Genomic DNA, 13221 nt, shown 5'->3' with positions numbered 1-13221 from the left:
AGAGTCACTAAGGTCTGCAACTGGGCCTACTCCCACTTCTAGGCAGATCCAGCAGGCATGTCTGTTTCCATATTGGAATCTTTTGGTCTAACCTGTCTCATTTCCTTCTAAGATTTGAAGCTTGTTTCAGCAAATGATACTGTTCCAGCATCTATGCACGAACATAGCAGAGTATTAACGCTTAATTGTGGAAACAATTAATTAATTAATACGGCAACAAATGCAAGTAGAAATTTGTCTACTAATCAGCTTTGGTTTAAGGAATAAATAACCAGTGAGTAATGCCTCACTAGGAACCAACCCTCAGTTGAGTTGTTCAGCACAGGGCTGCTCAAGCCACAGTCCACAGGCTGCGACCAGTCGGCAGTGGGCTAAGTATAAAGAGTAAGTGATGGCACGGTGTTGCACCATCTTCATTGTATTATATGAAGTACTGGTCTCTAACGGAAAGACCTTGGCCCTTCACCACAGTTTGACACACTAAGTAGAATGTCTCACCTCACCCATCCTACCCTAAATAAACCAAATTATAGGACACCAAAGGAAAAAAAACGTTTACAGTAACTTCTACATTTGTCTGACTTTAGAGATACTGGTCTTAATGCTAGAATGGTATCTACGCAGTTTATTTCCATACTTCTCTTTAAGGTAACAACTTCATAGTTAGTTTTATGAACTGACCGATTGGCTTTCCCAGTTTCTGCACACGCTCTCAGATCTAGGCCATCCTATGACTGCTGGCCTTTGCTCCAGTCTTCTCCAAGGCCTTCACACTCACCCTTCTCTCCTGGCTCTTCAGCCTGAAAACATGTTGAAGTTATTCTCATACCAAAAAAAATATACATTTCCCCAAGTTCTGTCAATTTTCCCTTCTTCTCCACCCCTTTCATTGCCCTAGTTTATGACCACCACCTGGACTCAAGCATGGGCTCTCAGCTGAGCTCCTTGCCACCCAAAAGTTGGCAGAACGATTTTCCTGAAACAGGACTGGACCAGGTTGCTCCTCTAATTAAAGCTACTGGAGAGCTCTCCATCACCTATGGGATGCCAGAGCTCCTCAACAGGACAGACAAGCTCTTCCATGACCCAATCTCTCCAACCTCTCCAGCATCACAGCATACATCCCACCCACCAACTGTTCCCATTTTGCCTCTTAAAACCCAATAGTATCAAACATGGTGCCATTAATTCAAGTTCTCCTTTTGCTCTCTTAAGAGTGGAATAACTTCTTCCCGCCTGGCTAACTTATTTATCCTCATCGTTCAAGACTCAGGATCCTTCCTTTAGGAAGCTCTTCCTGACCATGGCACCTCAGTGCGCATCAACATTTTGCCTGAGATGTCCCTCCTCAATGCTCTCAGTAGTACCCTGTCAATAACAGAATCGGAGAACTTACCATATTGCACTGACATTATGTTTTCATGCCTGTCACTCGACCCCCAAGTGCAGGAACTTGGGTGAACATAGCACAAAGTGAGCGCTCAAATGTTTGCTGGCACAAAGTCAAGATTTCAGATGGAACCAAATTAGACTAAAGTCTCAAATTTTAGACCTTAGACTTTGGTTTTTAAAAAAACATGAATTAGACTTATAGTACTGATACTGTTAGTTTGCTTTTATAAAGCTTTCTGAGGACTAATGATGTGGAATGGGGAAAATGATGCTACCTTACTGTAATGACTAAAAATAAAATCCAAAAATGGAGGCAAACAATACATTTAAACAGAAGCTTGTATCATCTATCCCTGACAGGACACTGACAGACCAAAAAATGAAAAACCAAAAAGCCTAGAGGATTGATGACTGTGCCTTTTACTTCTTATTGCTGATAATTTTACACTGAAATATAAGCTAGCATATCTGTGGGTGATATTTGACTCTTCTTTCTCACAAACTGAACTTCATTTTGTCATGCTTGGGGTAATTCACCACCCACTAGACCTACCAGTTATGTGTTTAAGAATCTCTGATTTCCTGGTCACACACTTATCTCCTTTAAGGAGCTCTGTACCTTGTTGAGAAGGTATCATTGTCCCTATTTCCCCTTTTCCTTCAGAGGACAACTCACTGTCAGAATACAGCTTCTCTTTCTGGTCAGCTCCAGATTAAGGTTCCCACGTGCCAGTTTATTTTATACAAATTCTGCCAAGAATCATCTTAGCTTTTCCTTTGTGATAATTGGTATTGAAAAAACATCCTTTCCTTTCCCATACGTAGGTCATGAAAGTGTTCAATTCTTTGTAGAAATAGCATTTCACACCTTTTAGAAACAAGACATACTAATACACCTAAGTCTTTATTTATTTGGCTCTAGGAAGAATTTGCATGAAAATGAGCCTATATGGCAGGTACAGAATGTACTGTAACAGCACCAGAGAGGTACATCCTCTCTGCTCTACAGAGCCTCAATGTTTAATACATACATGTGACGTTAGTAATAAAACCAGAGAGTCCAGGAAAAAAGGAGCCCTTTAGGAAAAATTCAGTTTAGCGTGACTTTTCAAATTGACCATTCCTTTTCATATGCTTAAATTCAAATAACGGATACATTCACAGGCCCAAATATTGGCATAGAATAAAATCATGTTCATTTATTTTTCTGCATCTTAGAATTAGAAGGCATAAAATTAAATATGTTGAATGTAATAAATTCATTCATACAAGTGCAAGTCTCCAGCTATAATGCATTTTATGGCAGATTTATCATTTAAAAAATGTACCAGTAAATCAAAAAAGAGGGATTATGTCCATTTAACTTTTATTGAAGTGTATGTAGGAGTCTTCAGAAATCAAATATGAGCATGAAGATATGGCCAAACATAAATTCTATCAAATTCAGTGAAAAGTTGCTGACTTTAAATAGTAGTTGTAAGAATGACCAATATATATTCTTTGTTAACAACCCCTCACTCTACAGTAAAAAAAAAAATAATAATAAACATTCAGTAAACATTCTTTCCTAAGGTAGTTTCCCTTATATATCAGTGATTTATCCATTTCTTTGTATACACAAATTTGTTGAACATACCAATCAGTGGTTCTCACAATTGAAAAATAAAAGCACAAAAAAGTTTACACTCTTGTACAGGTAAATAAAAGATCACCTTGAATTAAACTGGATCTCCTTAAGGGCGTAGTATAGTTTCAGTTTCATTACCTATTACATAATTAGTTTCTTACATACAAATATTGACATATTTGGCTTGTGCTTCAAAGCCTTTGTGTCTATGCAGTCCATGTCAACGCAGCTCATAATTTGAAGTCACTGGGGAGTTCTTTACTGCTGCTGGGCTTGACCTGATCATGCATTAGAGTCTCCTCAGCACCGGCTGTGGCACTGCACATCTCTGAGGCATCGTCGGCATCAGGGTCCAATCCTTCGGGACAGGGAAGTTTCAGCAGCTCTTCCCGGAGCTGAGCGGTGTGACGCTATGCAGGGAAAAATGAGTGACGTTAAAACTGCAAACTCCGGGATTCCAGCACAACATCACTGGAGGGAGGAGTTGAATTTAAAACAAAGCCCAAAGTATTAGGCCTACAGATATTAATTGAGGACCTCCCTTATGCTAGCTACTGTAACATGCAGTGAACAAAACTAGCAAAAATCTCTAACCTCAAAATAACTGATGTTGTTGATAAGCCCGGAGTACTGAGTAGCATGCACATTGCCTACCCATGGCCCAACCCCTGTAACAGAAACAGCATTACTAATGGCTTACAGGACACCAGTCATATGCTATATATACTCTCTTAAGTTAAAGAGAATAACCTCTTGACTTATAATACATGGAGCTCTGACTAAGTATTTCTGAGAGAAAGATAAGTCCATAAATATTTAAAATAAAACCACTGCTATTTTAGAGAATGAAAACAGTATTTATCAGGCCCTATGTAGAACGTTTGCAAAGTGTTTCATACTCATTATCTCACAAAATGCTTGGAATACACTTGACAAATACTTTCTCATCAGAATTTTTAAAAATGTAAGCAGATGAAAAAGAAGATCTAGAGTGATTACATAACTGTGTATTACCCCATACTGACACTTCGGGAAGGATGTAGAGGCATTAATAGAGAGTGGTTGGTTAGAAACATTGTTTTAGTTTACAGTTTTCTAGTGGGAGAGAAATGATCTCAAATCTTACACCAAGGGCTCTGAAAATTAGTTGTGTCGATAGCTAACTTTGAAAATTAACCAGCATTTACAGAACAAGGCACTGTATTCAACAATGTAAAAGCAATGAGTAAAATATGGAAGATACAGCTGGATACAGAGTCGACTGAACTATGCCATTTTACCTAAGAGACTTGATCATCTGTGGATTTTGGTATCTGTCGGGGGTCCTGGAACTAATCGCTTATGTATATGGAAGACCAACTACATGATCTTTGACCTTGCAGAGGCTAAATTTTGGTTGGAGGTGTAAGACATATAAACAAGATAAGACAACTACACATTTGCAGCCATTTGTAAGCTTTCAATGTATATTTACATGTTGGCAACTCAAAAATTCTCTAGCCCAAATTTCCATTCCACTGTGGATAACAGGAGAAAACACTAACTGGGGAAGAAGGAAGAATCTGACAACTATAAGGGCCCCCAGCTGAGGTGGGAATACTATGCCTTTATTGTGGCATGAAATTGAACAACTGCATACTTTTCTCAAGTAGTACTCAGCAGCAAAAGTATATTTGAAATGATAAAACACTGGATTGATGCAGAGATAGAGATTTCCAAATCAGGGTAACACAGAAACAACATAGTATAAGAATTTGAGATATAAGCAAGACACTGACTGAAATAACAAAGACAAAGAAGCTGGACTTTAGCCACTGAGGTTTTGTGTAAGGAAAAGACATATCTTAACACACATTTGGGAAGGTTCAATCTGGTTATGTGCTATAAAAATAACTGGAAGGGGAAGAACCAGACGCAAGGAAGATTGAGCTATGGGAACTAAATAGGATAATGGGGAGGGGGGAATCCCCTTATGAAGGCAGCTCTGATAGGGCCAAGTACTGACCAGATAGGTAAATTAGATAAAGGGGGAGTTAAATAATATCTGAAGATTTTAAGACAGAGAAAAATTGTTTAAAATTAAGTAAATACAGAAAGTTAAGAAAACTTGACCAGAAGAAAGATAAGTTCTAATTTTGGATCTTCAATGAAGTAATGACATGTAAAATGCCAGTAATATGATTTGAAGAAAGCTAAAAGCAGACAACAGCTTAAAAAGGCACTTTTAAAGAGTAAATGGCCAATGTCAGGGGTATAGATACAATGACAGAGAAGGAGAATAAAATAGCCCTGAGGGCCAAACAGTAAGCCTTCAGGTACACAATCATTCAGAAAAAGGGGAAAGAAAAACATGCTGAAAGAATTACAGTGTGAGACAAAGAAGAGCCAACACAGCCTAGAGATGCACAGTCAACAGAAAAGACAACATCAGACCAGTGTTATGAAGGTTTTTAAAAGGTTGGCATTATAAGAGATTATACTGAAATCACCTAGTTGAAAAGTCAAGGCAGGCTCCCACGAAGTGAAATTTAAGCTGAAAAGTGAATGGAAGTGAGCCAGTAGAGCAGGAAAAAAGCAGAGTGAAAAGTAAGCATTTATAAAAGCCTGGAAGGGAGAGAGGTGCGTGGAGAGGTGAGCCAGGGTCACTGGCTCTGAGAACTGGAGAGTGGGTAACTTCAGTAGAATGGAAGTTAAACTGCAAGATGTTAATTACTGAGAGGGTGGTTTAAAAAGGGAAGCAAAAGTGTTAACAGCTCTAGTTTGATAGTAAAAGAGAAATATTTTTATAACAACAGGGACAAAATAAAACTAGCTTAGGAGGATACAAATGTTATGGAGAAAAATAATTTTTTTAAAAGGTTTTTATAAGGGAAATTTTCAAATAAATACAGAAGTGGGAGGAATATAAAATAAGCTCCCATGAATCTATCACCTAGCTTCAAAATTTATCAATTCATAGCCAGTCTTATTTGATCTATATCCCCACCACTTCTCTCATTTAATTTTGAAGCAAACTCCAGGCATCATACGGGTTTTCATTCATTAACATTTCTGTATGTAACCTGAAAAAATACGGACATTAAAAAAATTTAATGAAAAAGAACTAGTAAATCCTTATCATCATCATCTAATCATTTTAAGTGAAGATACTTTTAAAGTTAGAAGGAGGAGGGTATATAGCTCAGTGGTAGAACGCATGCCTGTTGTGTACGAGGTCCTGGGTTCAATCCCCAGTGCCTCCATTAAGGAGAAAGAAAGAAAAGAAAGAAAAGAAAGAAAGAAAGAAAGAAAGAAAGGAAGAAAGGAAGAAAGAAAGAAAGCATGAATAAAAGAGCTTAAAACAAAGTTAGAAGGAAAAGAGCCAGCAGAAAGAGAAAATTGAACATCACTGGTGGAGGATAAAAGGAACAGAGCTGAGTAAAGGCAGATAAGCCAAAGCAGGCAAAAAAGGGTGGCTGTTGAAGGTATGATTCCTGCAAACAAAAAAATCTCCAAAACCATCATGTTCTACATTTCCATTCTGTGAATGTCCAAGACAACTGCTTGCCTCCCCCAGACAGGTCTGTCTCACAGACACTCCACCAATCAGCGGTTGGAGGCTCTGCAACTACCATCCCCCTCATTACTCCAACAATAAAATTCTGGAAGGGAAGAGGCCCAGGGAAAAGCCGAAGGAATAAAAAGTCATTCATGGAGCATATTTTGTTGCCATCATCTTCAAACAACTCTATGAAACTCTGTTGGCTCTGTCCCTATACTCATTTCTAATTTTAGAAACTGTCAATTCGTTGTCAAAAGCAATGTAACTTTTCTATAGGCTTTTGGGTAACATCTGAACTTAAAATAATAAATTTAATGTTTCTTTCTGGTGGCCATGGTTCTGTCAGTGAATATACAAATCTTGTTTTAAAGCCACCGACAAGGCCCCTGTTAGGGAGGGTCACTCACCTTGAGAGCTGCTGCGTGGTGAGACATGGTTCTGCCCACCCGCTTATCACTGCTGTATTGCTGGATGTCCGCAATCCACTCCTCACACTGGGCCATGATCTCAACTCTTTTCAAGTAAAAATGTTTATGTATAACCTTAAGAATAAAACAAGCAAGAGAACAAAATGTGTTCAGGTCAGAATTTAAAAGACAAAGTATGTGACATTCCAAAGAAATGAAATTTAAAAGACACTGTAATTTTTTTCTCTCCATAAAACTCAATGTGGTGAACTCTACACTAGTAACAAGGAAGAATAAGGATTATGACATCATGTCATGTGTTGAAATACCCAGTTCCATAGGAGAAAATAATGCCCAATCCCACTTAGACATTTCAATAGTTAATCCTATCCAGAGCGTACAAGACACACAGAATGTAACAGAGTCAGAAGGTGAATGTAAATAAACGAATAACCAGGAGAAAAGTACTGACAATAGAAAAACTGTCAATTTCTATTTTTAAAATAGAACTCAAAGAATACCTAGATGAGTAAAGAGATTCTAATGTCACAGGCATTTGCATAGAAATCAGAATATAGCCCTAAAATAGGCACTATTATTATTTTCTTTATTTGTCTTCTGGTTAATTTATGAACAAGAGTTTATCCTATGAAGTTATTTTCCTTGTGATAAATGTGTTTTACATTTCAGATTTTTAAAATTATCTCTGAAACACTGATAAACTTTCTGAGTAAGTAGTAAGAGTCTATTTTTGACAATTTAAGCTAGAAAACAGATCAATTTGGAAATATTCTTCTGTATTCTGGGTAAGCTACTTAGTATATTGCCCAATGAGCTTATCTCCCCTAAAGAAAAGGCAAAAATACCTACAAAGGAAAAATCATGAGGAAAACCTGAGAATGGAGGTAAAATGTCAACAAGTTATTGAGTTACCAGAAGGATACTCTTTAAAAAAAGACAAAACAACAACTATAAAAAACCAAAAACAAATCCCAAAGAATACAGAGTAGCAAGTCACAACCAATTGGGAAAATGAGAAAAGCACTGATAGACAAGGGGTACTCCCTTTAATGTGAACTAGGTCTACAAGATGAGAAAGGATTATTGTTTCAAATTATACTTATTTACTTTTTATAAAAGTTATGCACCCCACTCTGAGTCCTGTGTTAAATTTATTCTTCTTCCAGAAGGAAGAAAAAAATTTAAGCATGAACCAACAAGTTATATTGACTGGTGTATACATTTACACAATTTTTTCAATACATTTAAAAAATGAAGTTTAACATACACAGAAAAGTGCCTAAATTGTATGTGTACAATTGACTGTGTTTTCCCACAGTGAACACACCAAAATAACCTCTACTCAGATAAGAAACATAACGTCACCAAGCACACCAGAGGCCTCGCTGCCACTTGTATATTTCTCACCATTAACCCTCCATTAATCCAAAAGTATAACTATACTGACTTCCTTAAGTATAAGTTAGTTTCACTCATTTTTGAACTTTCTATAAATGGAATCATATGTAATGTATTCCTTGTGCCTGGCTTCTTATGCTCTGTATTATGTTTATGATGTTTGTCAATGTTAATGTGTAAAGGCGTTCACTCATCTACATTGCTGTATTCCATTTTATGAATATCCCTTAATTTGTCCATTCATTTTCTTGATGGACAATTGGACTGTTTCCATTTTTTGGAAATTATGAATAATGCTATAAACGTTTTCTGCACCCAGTATGTATGTAATTACTACTGAGCATATACCAAGGAGTGGAACTGCTGGTCATAAAGCATGTACTTAGTTTATTACTTGCCAAACGGTCTTCCAAAGAGGCTGTACCTATTCATATTCCCACCAGGAAGTAAATCAGAGCTCCAGTTGTGCCACATCCTAACTTCTGGTATCAAAAGCCTTTAAACTCTCAAATATGATGAATAGGTAGACAAGAGGCAGACAATGCAGAGTTTTGCATGTTAGGGTAAGGACTCTGAATTTTCTTCTTCATTTAATGGGAAGTCATTGGAGTGAGATGATCTGATTATGTGGGGAGAATCACTGAAGAAGGGCAAAAGTGGAAGCAGGGACACCAGTTAGGAAACTACTTCAACAATTTAGGCAATAGATCATGGTGGCTTGAAACAGGCTGGCCAGGGCAAAGATGTTTCTTTATTACCAAATTTTGATTATGTTTTGAATGGTGAAGCTGAATTTGTCAACAGATTGAATGTGGTATGTGAGAAAAAAAGAAGCCACAGGTGGTCAGGGTTTTGGGCTTAGACGATGGTGCTTTTACTGAGAGAAGAAAGGAAGGAAGAATCAAGAGTGCAGTTTGACAATGCTATGCTTGAGGTGGCTATGATACATTCTAGCAGACTTGTCAAGTATTCATACATCTATCTGGATTCATTATTTGAGTCTTCAGGGCACTGAATAAATTAATTTATGATACAAACAGGAGGTATATAAGTTTTTCAAGGGCAGGAACTGAGTTTCATTTAGCCTTGAGTTCTGAGTACCTTACTGCAGTCCCTGGTAACAGCTGGTATTCAATACAGTTGCAAAATGAATTACTTAATATAAATAACCCAGGTTTGAAAAGGTACAAAATATCGTGATTAAGAGTGCACAAAAAAATACACATTTGTATTTCCAATAATATTAGGAAAAGTGATTTCCCACAGCCTTGAATGCAAGCCTCTGGAAAATATCCAACTTTGTTACTCAAAGTGCAAGTTCATTTAGTTAGTTTATAACAGAAGGAAAAAACACTGTGTCTACATTCCTTCAGAGTATATTCACTGATGCTACTTCTTGAGGAAGACTTCAGGAATGATGTTACATGGCAGTCATATATACCATATTAAAGATCAATTGTTTGTCAGATAAATACGCCAATTTTTCCTCTAAAATGCTGAGTTTCTAGCACAACCTAAGGAACTGATGATCAAGAGAAACAATTAGGAAAGAAAACTGTTTCACAAGAAAGTAAAAATAAGATGTGATGAAGGAATTTGTTATGACAGGTGAAAAATACAACCATATTTTAGGCAGACTAAGGAGAGAGCGCTAAGCACAGGGAAGAGTCACACTGCAGGATGTGGTAAAATAAAAGCACTTGACAGTATCAAGGGAGGTTTCAGAAATTAAACCCAACTTTTTCATAAAGAAAATGAAATGTCTTTTCTTTAATGTTCACACCCAGATATCAGTATAAGGGCAAAGTTTCTATTTGCAAGACGATCAGAAACTATCTTAACCTCTAACAAAAAGAATTACTTTTATAATAACATAACAAGCACATACAGTATGCTAGCAGAATGGTAGCTGTAAAAAATAAGGAATAAAATTGTTGCAAAAGAAAGTCAGATGTCTTCTAGGAAGTAAATGATTTAAAAATTCATCTGTATTCTATTATTACTGATTTTTTATGATTAAAAATGATAATAAAGTTTAATACACCACAGATACGCTAAAATAAAGGCAAGCACAATACTAACAAACTATATTCTGTAACATCTTTAATAAACTATTTCAGTAAGTTTATTAAATATACCTCTTTAAAACACGGTGAAGGGTTTCTGATTTGTTCTAGCATTGCCCACTTAACCGTTGCTTGTCGAATGTTCCCATCATATTCTCGAGAACTCTGTGTGCCACTGGGAGTGCCTCTGGACCGTTCATATCCTGGTTCATTAAAATAAGGCTCAGCTACTAATATAAGGGACTGAACAGACACCAACACCTGAGGAACAAAGAAATAAATAGTTATAATGGGACATTTTTACTTCTAGAGAGTGAATACCTTGCTTTATCAACCAGGAGTCCCTTTTAAACGTGCTTCCACATATTTTTATCACCAAAAAAATCCGTTAATAATTATGACATTGAAATACTTTATTATTATTTAATAATGAATAATAAATGTTATTTATTATTAAAGCGAAATTAAAATAGGCATAGTAGAATCTTATTGCTAGCTACTATACCAATCTAACTAGCTAATAGGGCATCTTTGGAGGCAGGAAAATGTTAGATACATCTGCCCATTTCAGAAATGAAAAAGAATTAGCAGTAGTTGTATTTTCATTAGAAAAGATGATTAAATAATATCAAGTGTATGCATCTTAGAAGTCAAGAGATATATTTTCCTAGGAAATTTTTTAAATGAGAACTTGAACCTGAAATATAAGACCTAAGAACAGATAAGGTTAAATACAATCAGAAGTAACACGTTACTGAGGCAATGGTCAAGTGTACAAAAGAAAGTGTTTAAACCTGTATAATTCTGAGGCAAAGATCTCATAATTTTTAAACTTTCTGAAACTAAATATATCACTGAAGGAAAGGAATTTTCCTTAGCTACATACTTTCCCCTAACTCAAACCTGACACTTCTGAAATAACACTCCAGGATATATTTATTAGTTCCTTTCGTCTTCCCTTTTAAATAATCTTCCTCTTAATTCTTCCCTGTGGAAATATGGCCCTGAGGGGGAGCTAAGCAGTTTTTAAGATGGATACCTAGTAACCTACAGAGCTGGAATTTGCCATTTACCATTATGTTTGTTTGCTCTTCATTTTTGTCCCCTCTTTGGTTTCCCCCAACTCATAAGGCAGCTCCTTTACTGAACACAGTTCTGAGTAGTTTGCTGGGGGTTGTACCAGCTCTGCCAATGACCCTGGCATGAAGTCTGGGACTTGTGAAGACCACTAATGAAGTCCCCGCATTCCTTCCATAGCCTCCTGACTCACACACACTGGCTGGCTGCAAGCTGAGCCCACATGGGCAGTATAGCATCTTGGCTTCAGAAGCCTGGTTTTGCCACTTACTAGCATGTGGCCTTGGGCAAATGTCCTAACTGCTCTAGACTCAGCTTCCTCATCTGTACAACGGATTCAATATATCCATAATATCTTATGACTGTCATGAGGATTAAATGAAAATGCATGTGAATAAAGAGTATATAATGTAGGGATGAAGAAAAAAAACAATCTTCCTCTTATGCGAGTAGGGTATATCCTGATTTTCTACAAAAGCAGAAAAAGAAATTAAATTAAAAACTTACCACAAATTAGTAACACAGGATTCAGTTACTTATTTAGCTCACATCCTTTGACACAAAATATTGTTTTATAAATCTCAGGCAGTGGTAGGTTCAAATTTATGAATTACTTCAGATTCACATGGTGCATTTGGTTTAAAACAGTTGAACCAAATAAAGTGAAGAATAGATGCTTTGTATATAGAACAAAGAAAACTACATTTGAGAAATGACTTGGAGGAATATTCTAGTAAATTCCCTAGCTACTCTGCATGAATCACGTAACCTCTTTTTTTCTTGATCTCCATACTAGCAAAAAGGAAAAACTTATAGCACTATTTCTTTAATTCATGAGGGTGCTGCAAGGTCTTTTCATATACTCTAAGAAAGTCACATCCTAAAGAATGATCTTTCATATCTTCTTTTACCTAATTCTAAATAATAATGTAGGAAAAGAATCCTTTCAGGGTAGGTCAACTTTAACAGGCTTACCCAGGGGTAATTTATGGTGATCTTTTTAAAGTAAACACTGTAAATGTGAGTTTACACTATTATGCAGCAACAGTGTCTTGTTTCTGTTTCTTCAGTGAACAAATAAGTTAACTCATTATTAATATACTTACTAGTCCACCTCTTCACTGGGATTCTGAAGTATTAATATAAAGCATCAGCAAAAAAATTTGATGGGATAGTATACAACATATTTTATGTGGAAATTAACTTATAAAATTCAAGACTATGTAATGTGTGTGTCAAATGCTCTGCGAAATAAGAACTACAAGTCCCAAGTTTTATGAATGCCAGGAAAATATTTCTAAGCCTCAGATGAGTCCCATTACTAACTAGATTATAGAAGAACCGTATCATGTGTGGAGAGAGATGTAATACTAATAGTGTGTTAAATTCTACTCAGCTGAGTTTGAGCCCTATAGTGACTGGGAGATGGGAGAGGGTAATCTGCCTTGTCTAATATTATTGTACCAGAGTGTACTTTAAGGGCGAGTTAGGGACTTATTAAAAGGCAATTCTGACAAAAAGAAATTTCTGTTTTGTGCCCTAACTTAACATTCTAAATTCCAAATGTGATGCTCACCTGTAAGTTATTTAATATGTACTTCCTATCAATCTAGCTTTTATTTTTTGTGGTTTACTATGTTTATTCTTGGTCACTAAAAACTTTTTTTTCTTAAACATAGATGGTTCTTTATT

At 36.4% G+C, this 13221-nt stretch overlaps 1 protein-coding gene across 1 annotated transcript in view; it reads right to left on the bottom strand.

The window, feature by feature from the left end:
- Nucleotides 1-2277: 2277 nt before the first annotated feature.
- The window catches only part of BIRC6 (baculoviral IAP repeat containing 6), a 197486-nt gene continuing 186542 nt past the window's right edge, over nt 2278-13221 (bottom strand). Inside the window, 3 exon segments of the mRNA XM_032497324.1 lie at nt 2278-3429; nt 6968-7102; nt 10525-10713. Coding sequence (XP_032353215.1) covers nt 3250-3429; nt 6968-7102; nt 10525-10713 — 504 coding nt within the window. The 3' untranslated portion in view covers nt 2278-3249.

Source organism: Camelus ferus, chromosome 15, assembly GCF_009834535.1.
Source record: "Camelus ferus isolate YT-003-E chromosome 15, BCGSAC_Cfer_1.0, whole genome shotgun sequence".
NCBI classification, from domain to species: domain Eukaryota; kingdom Metazoa; phylum Chordata; class Mammalia; order Artiodactyla; family Camelidae; genus Camelus; species Camelus ferus.
Note: the sequence above shows the minus strand (reverse complement) of the source record. Positions and strands in the feature narration are given on the sequence as shown.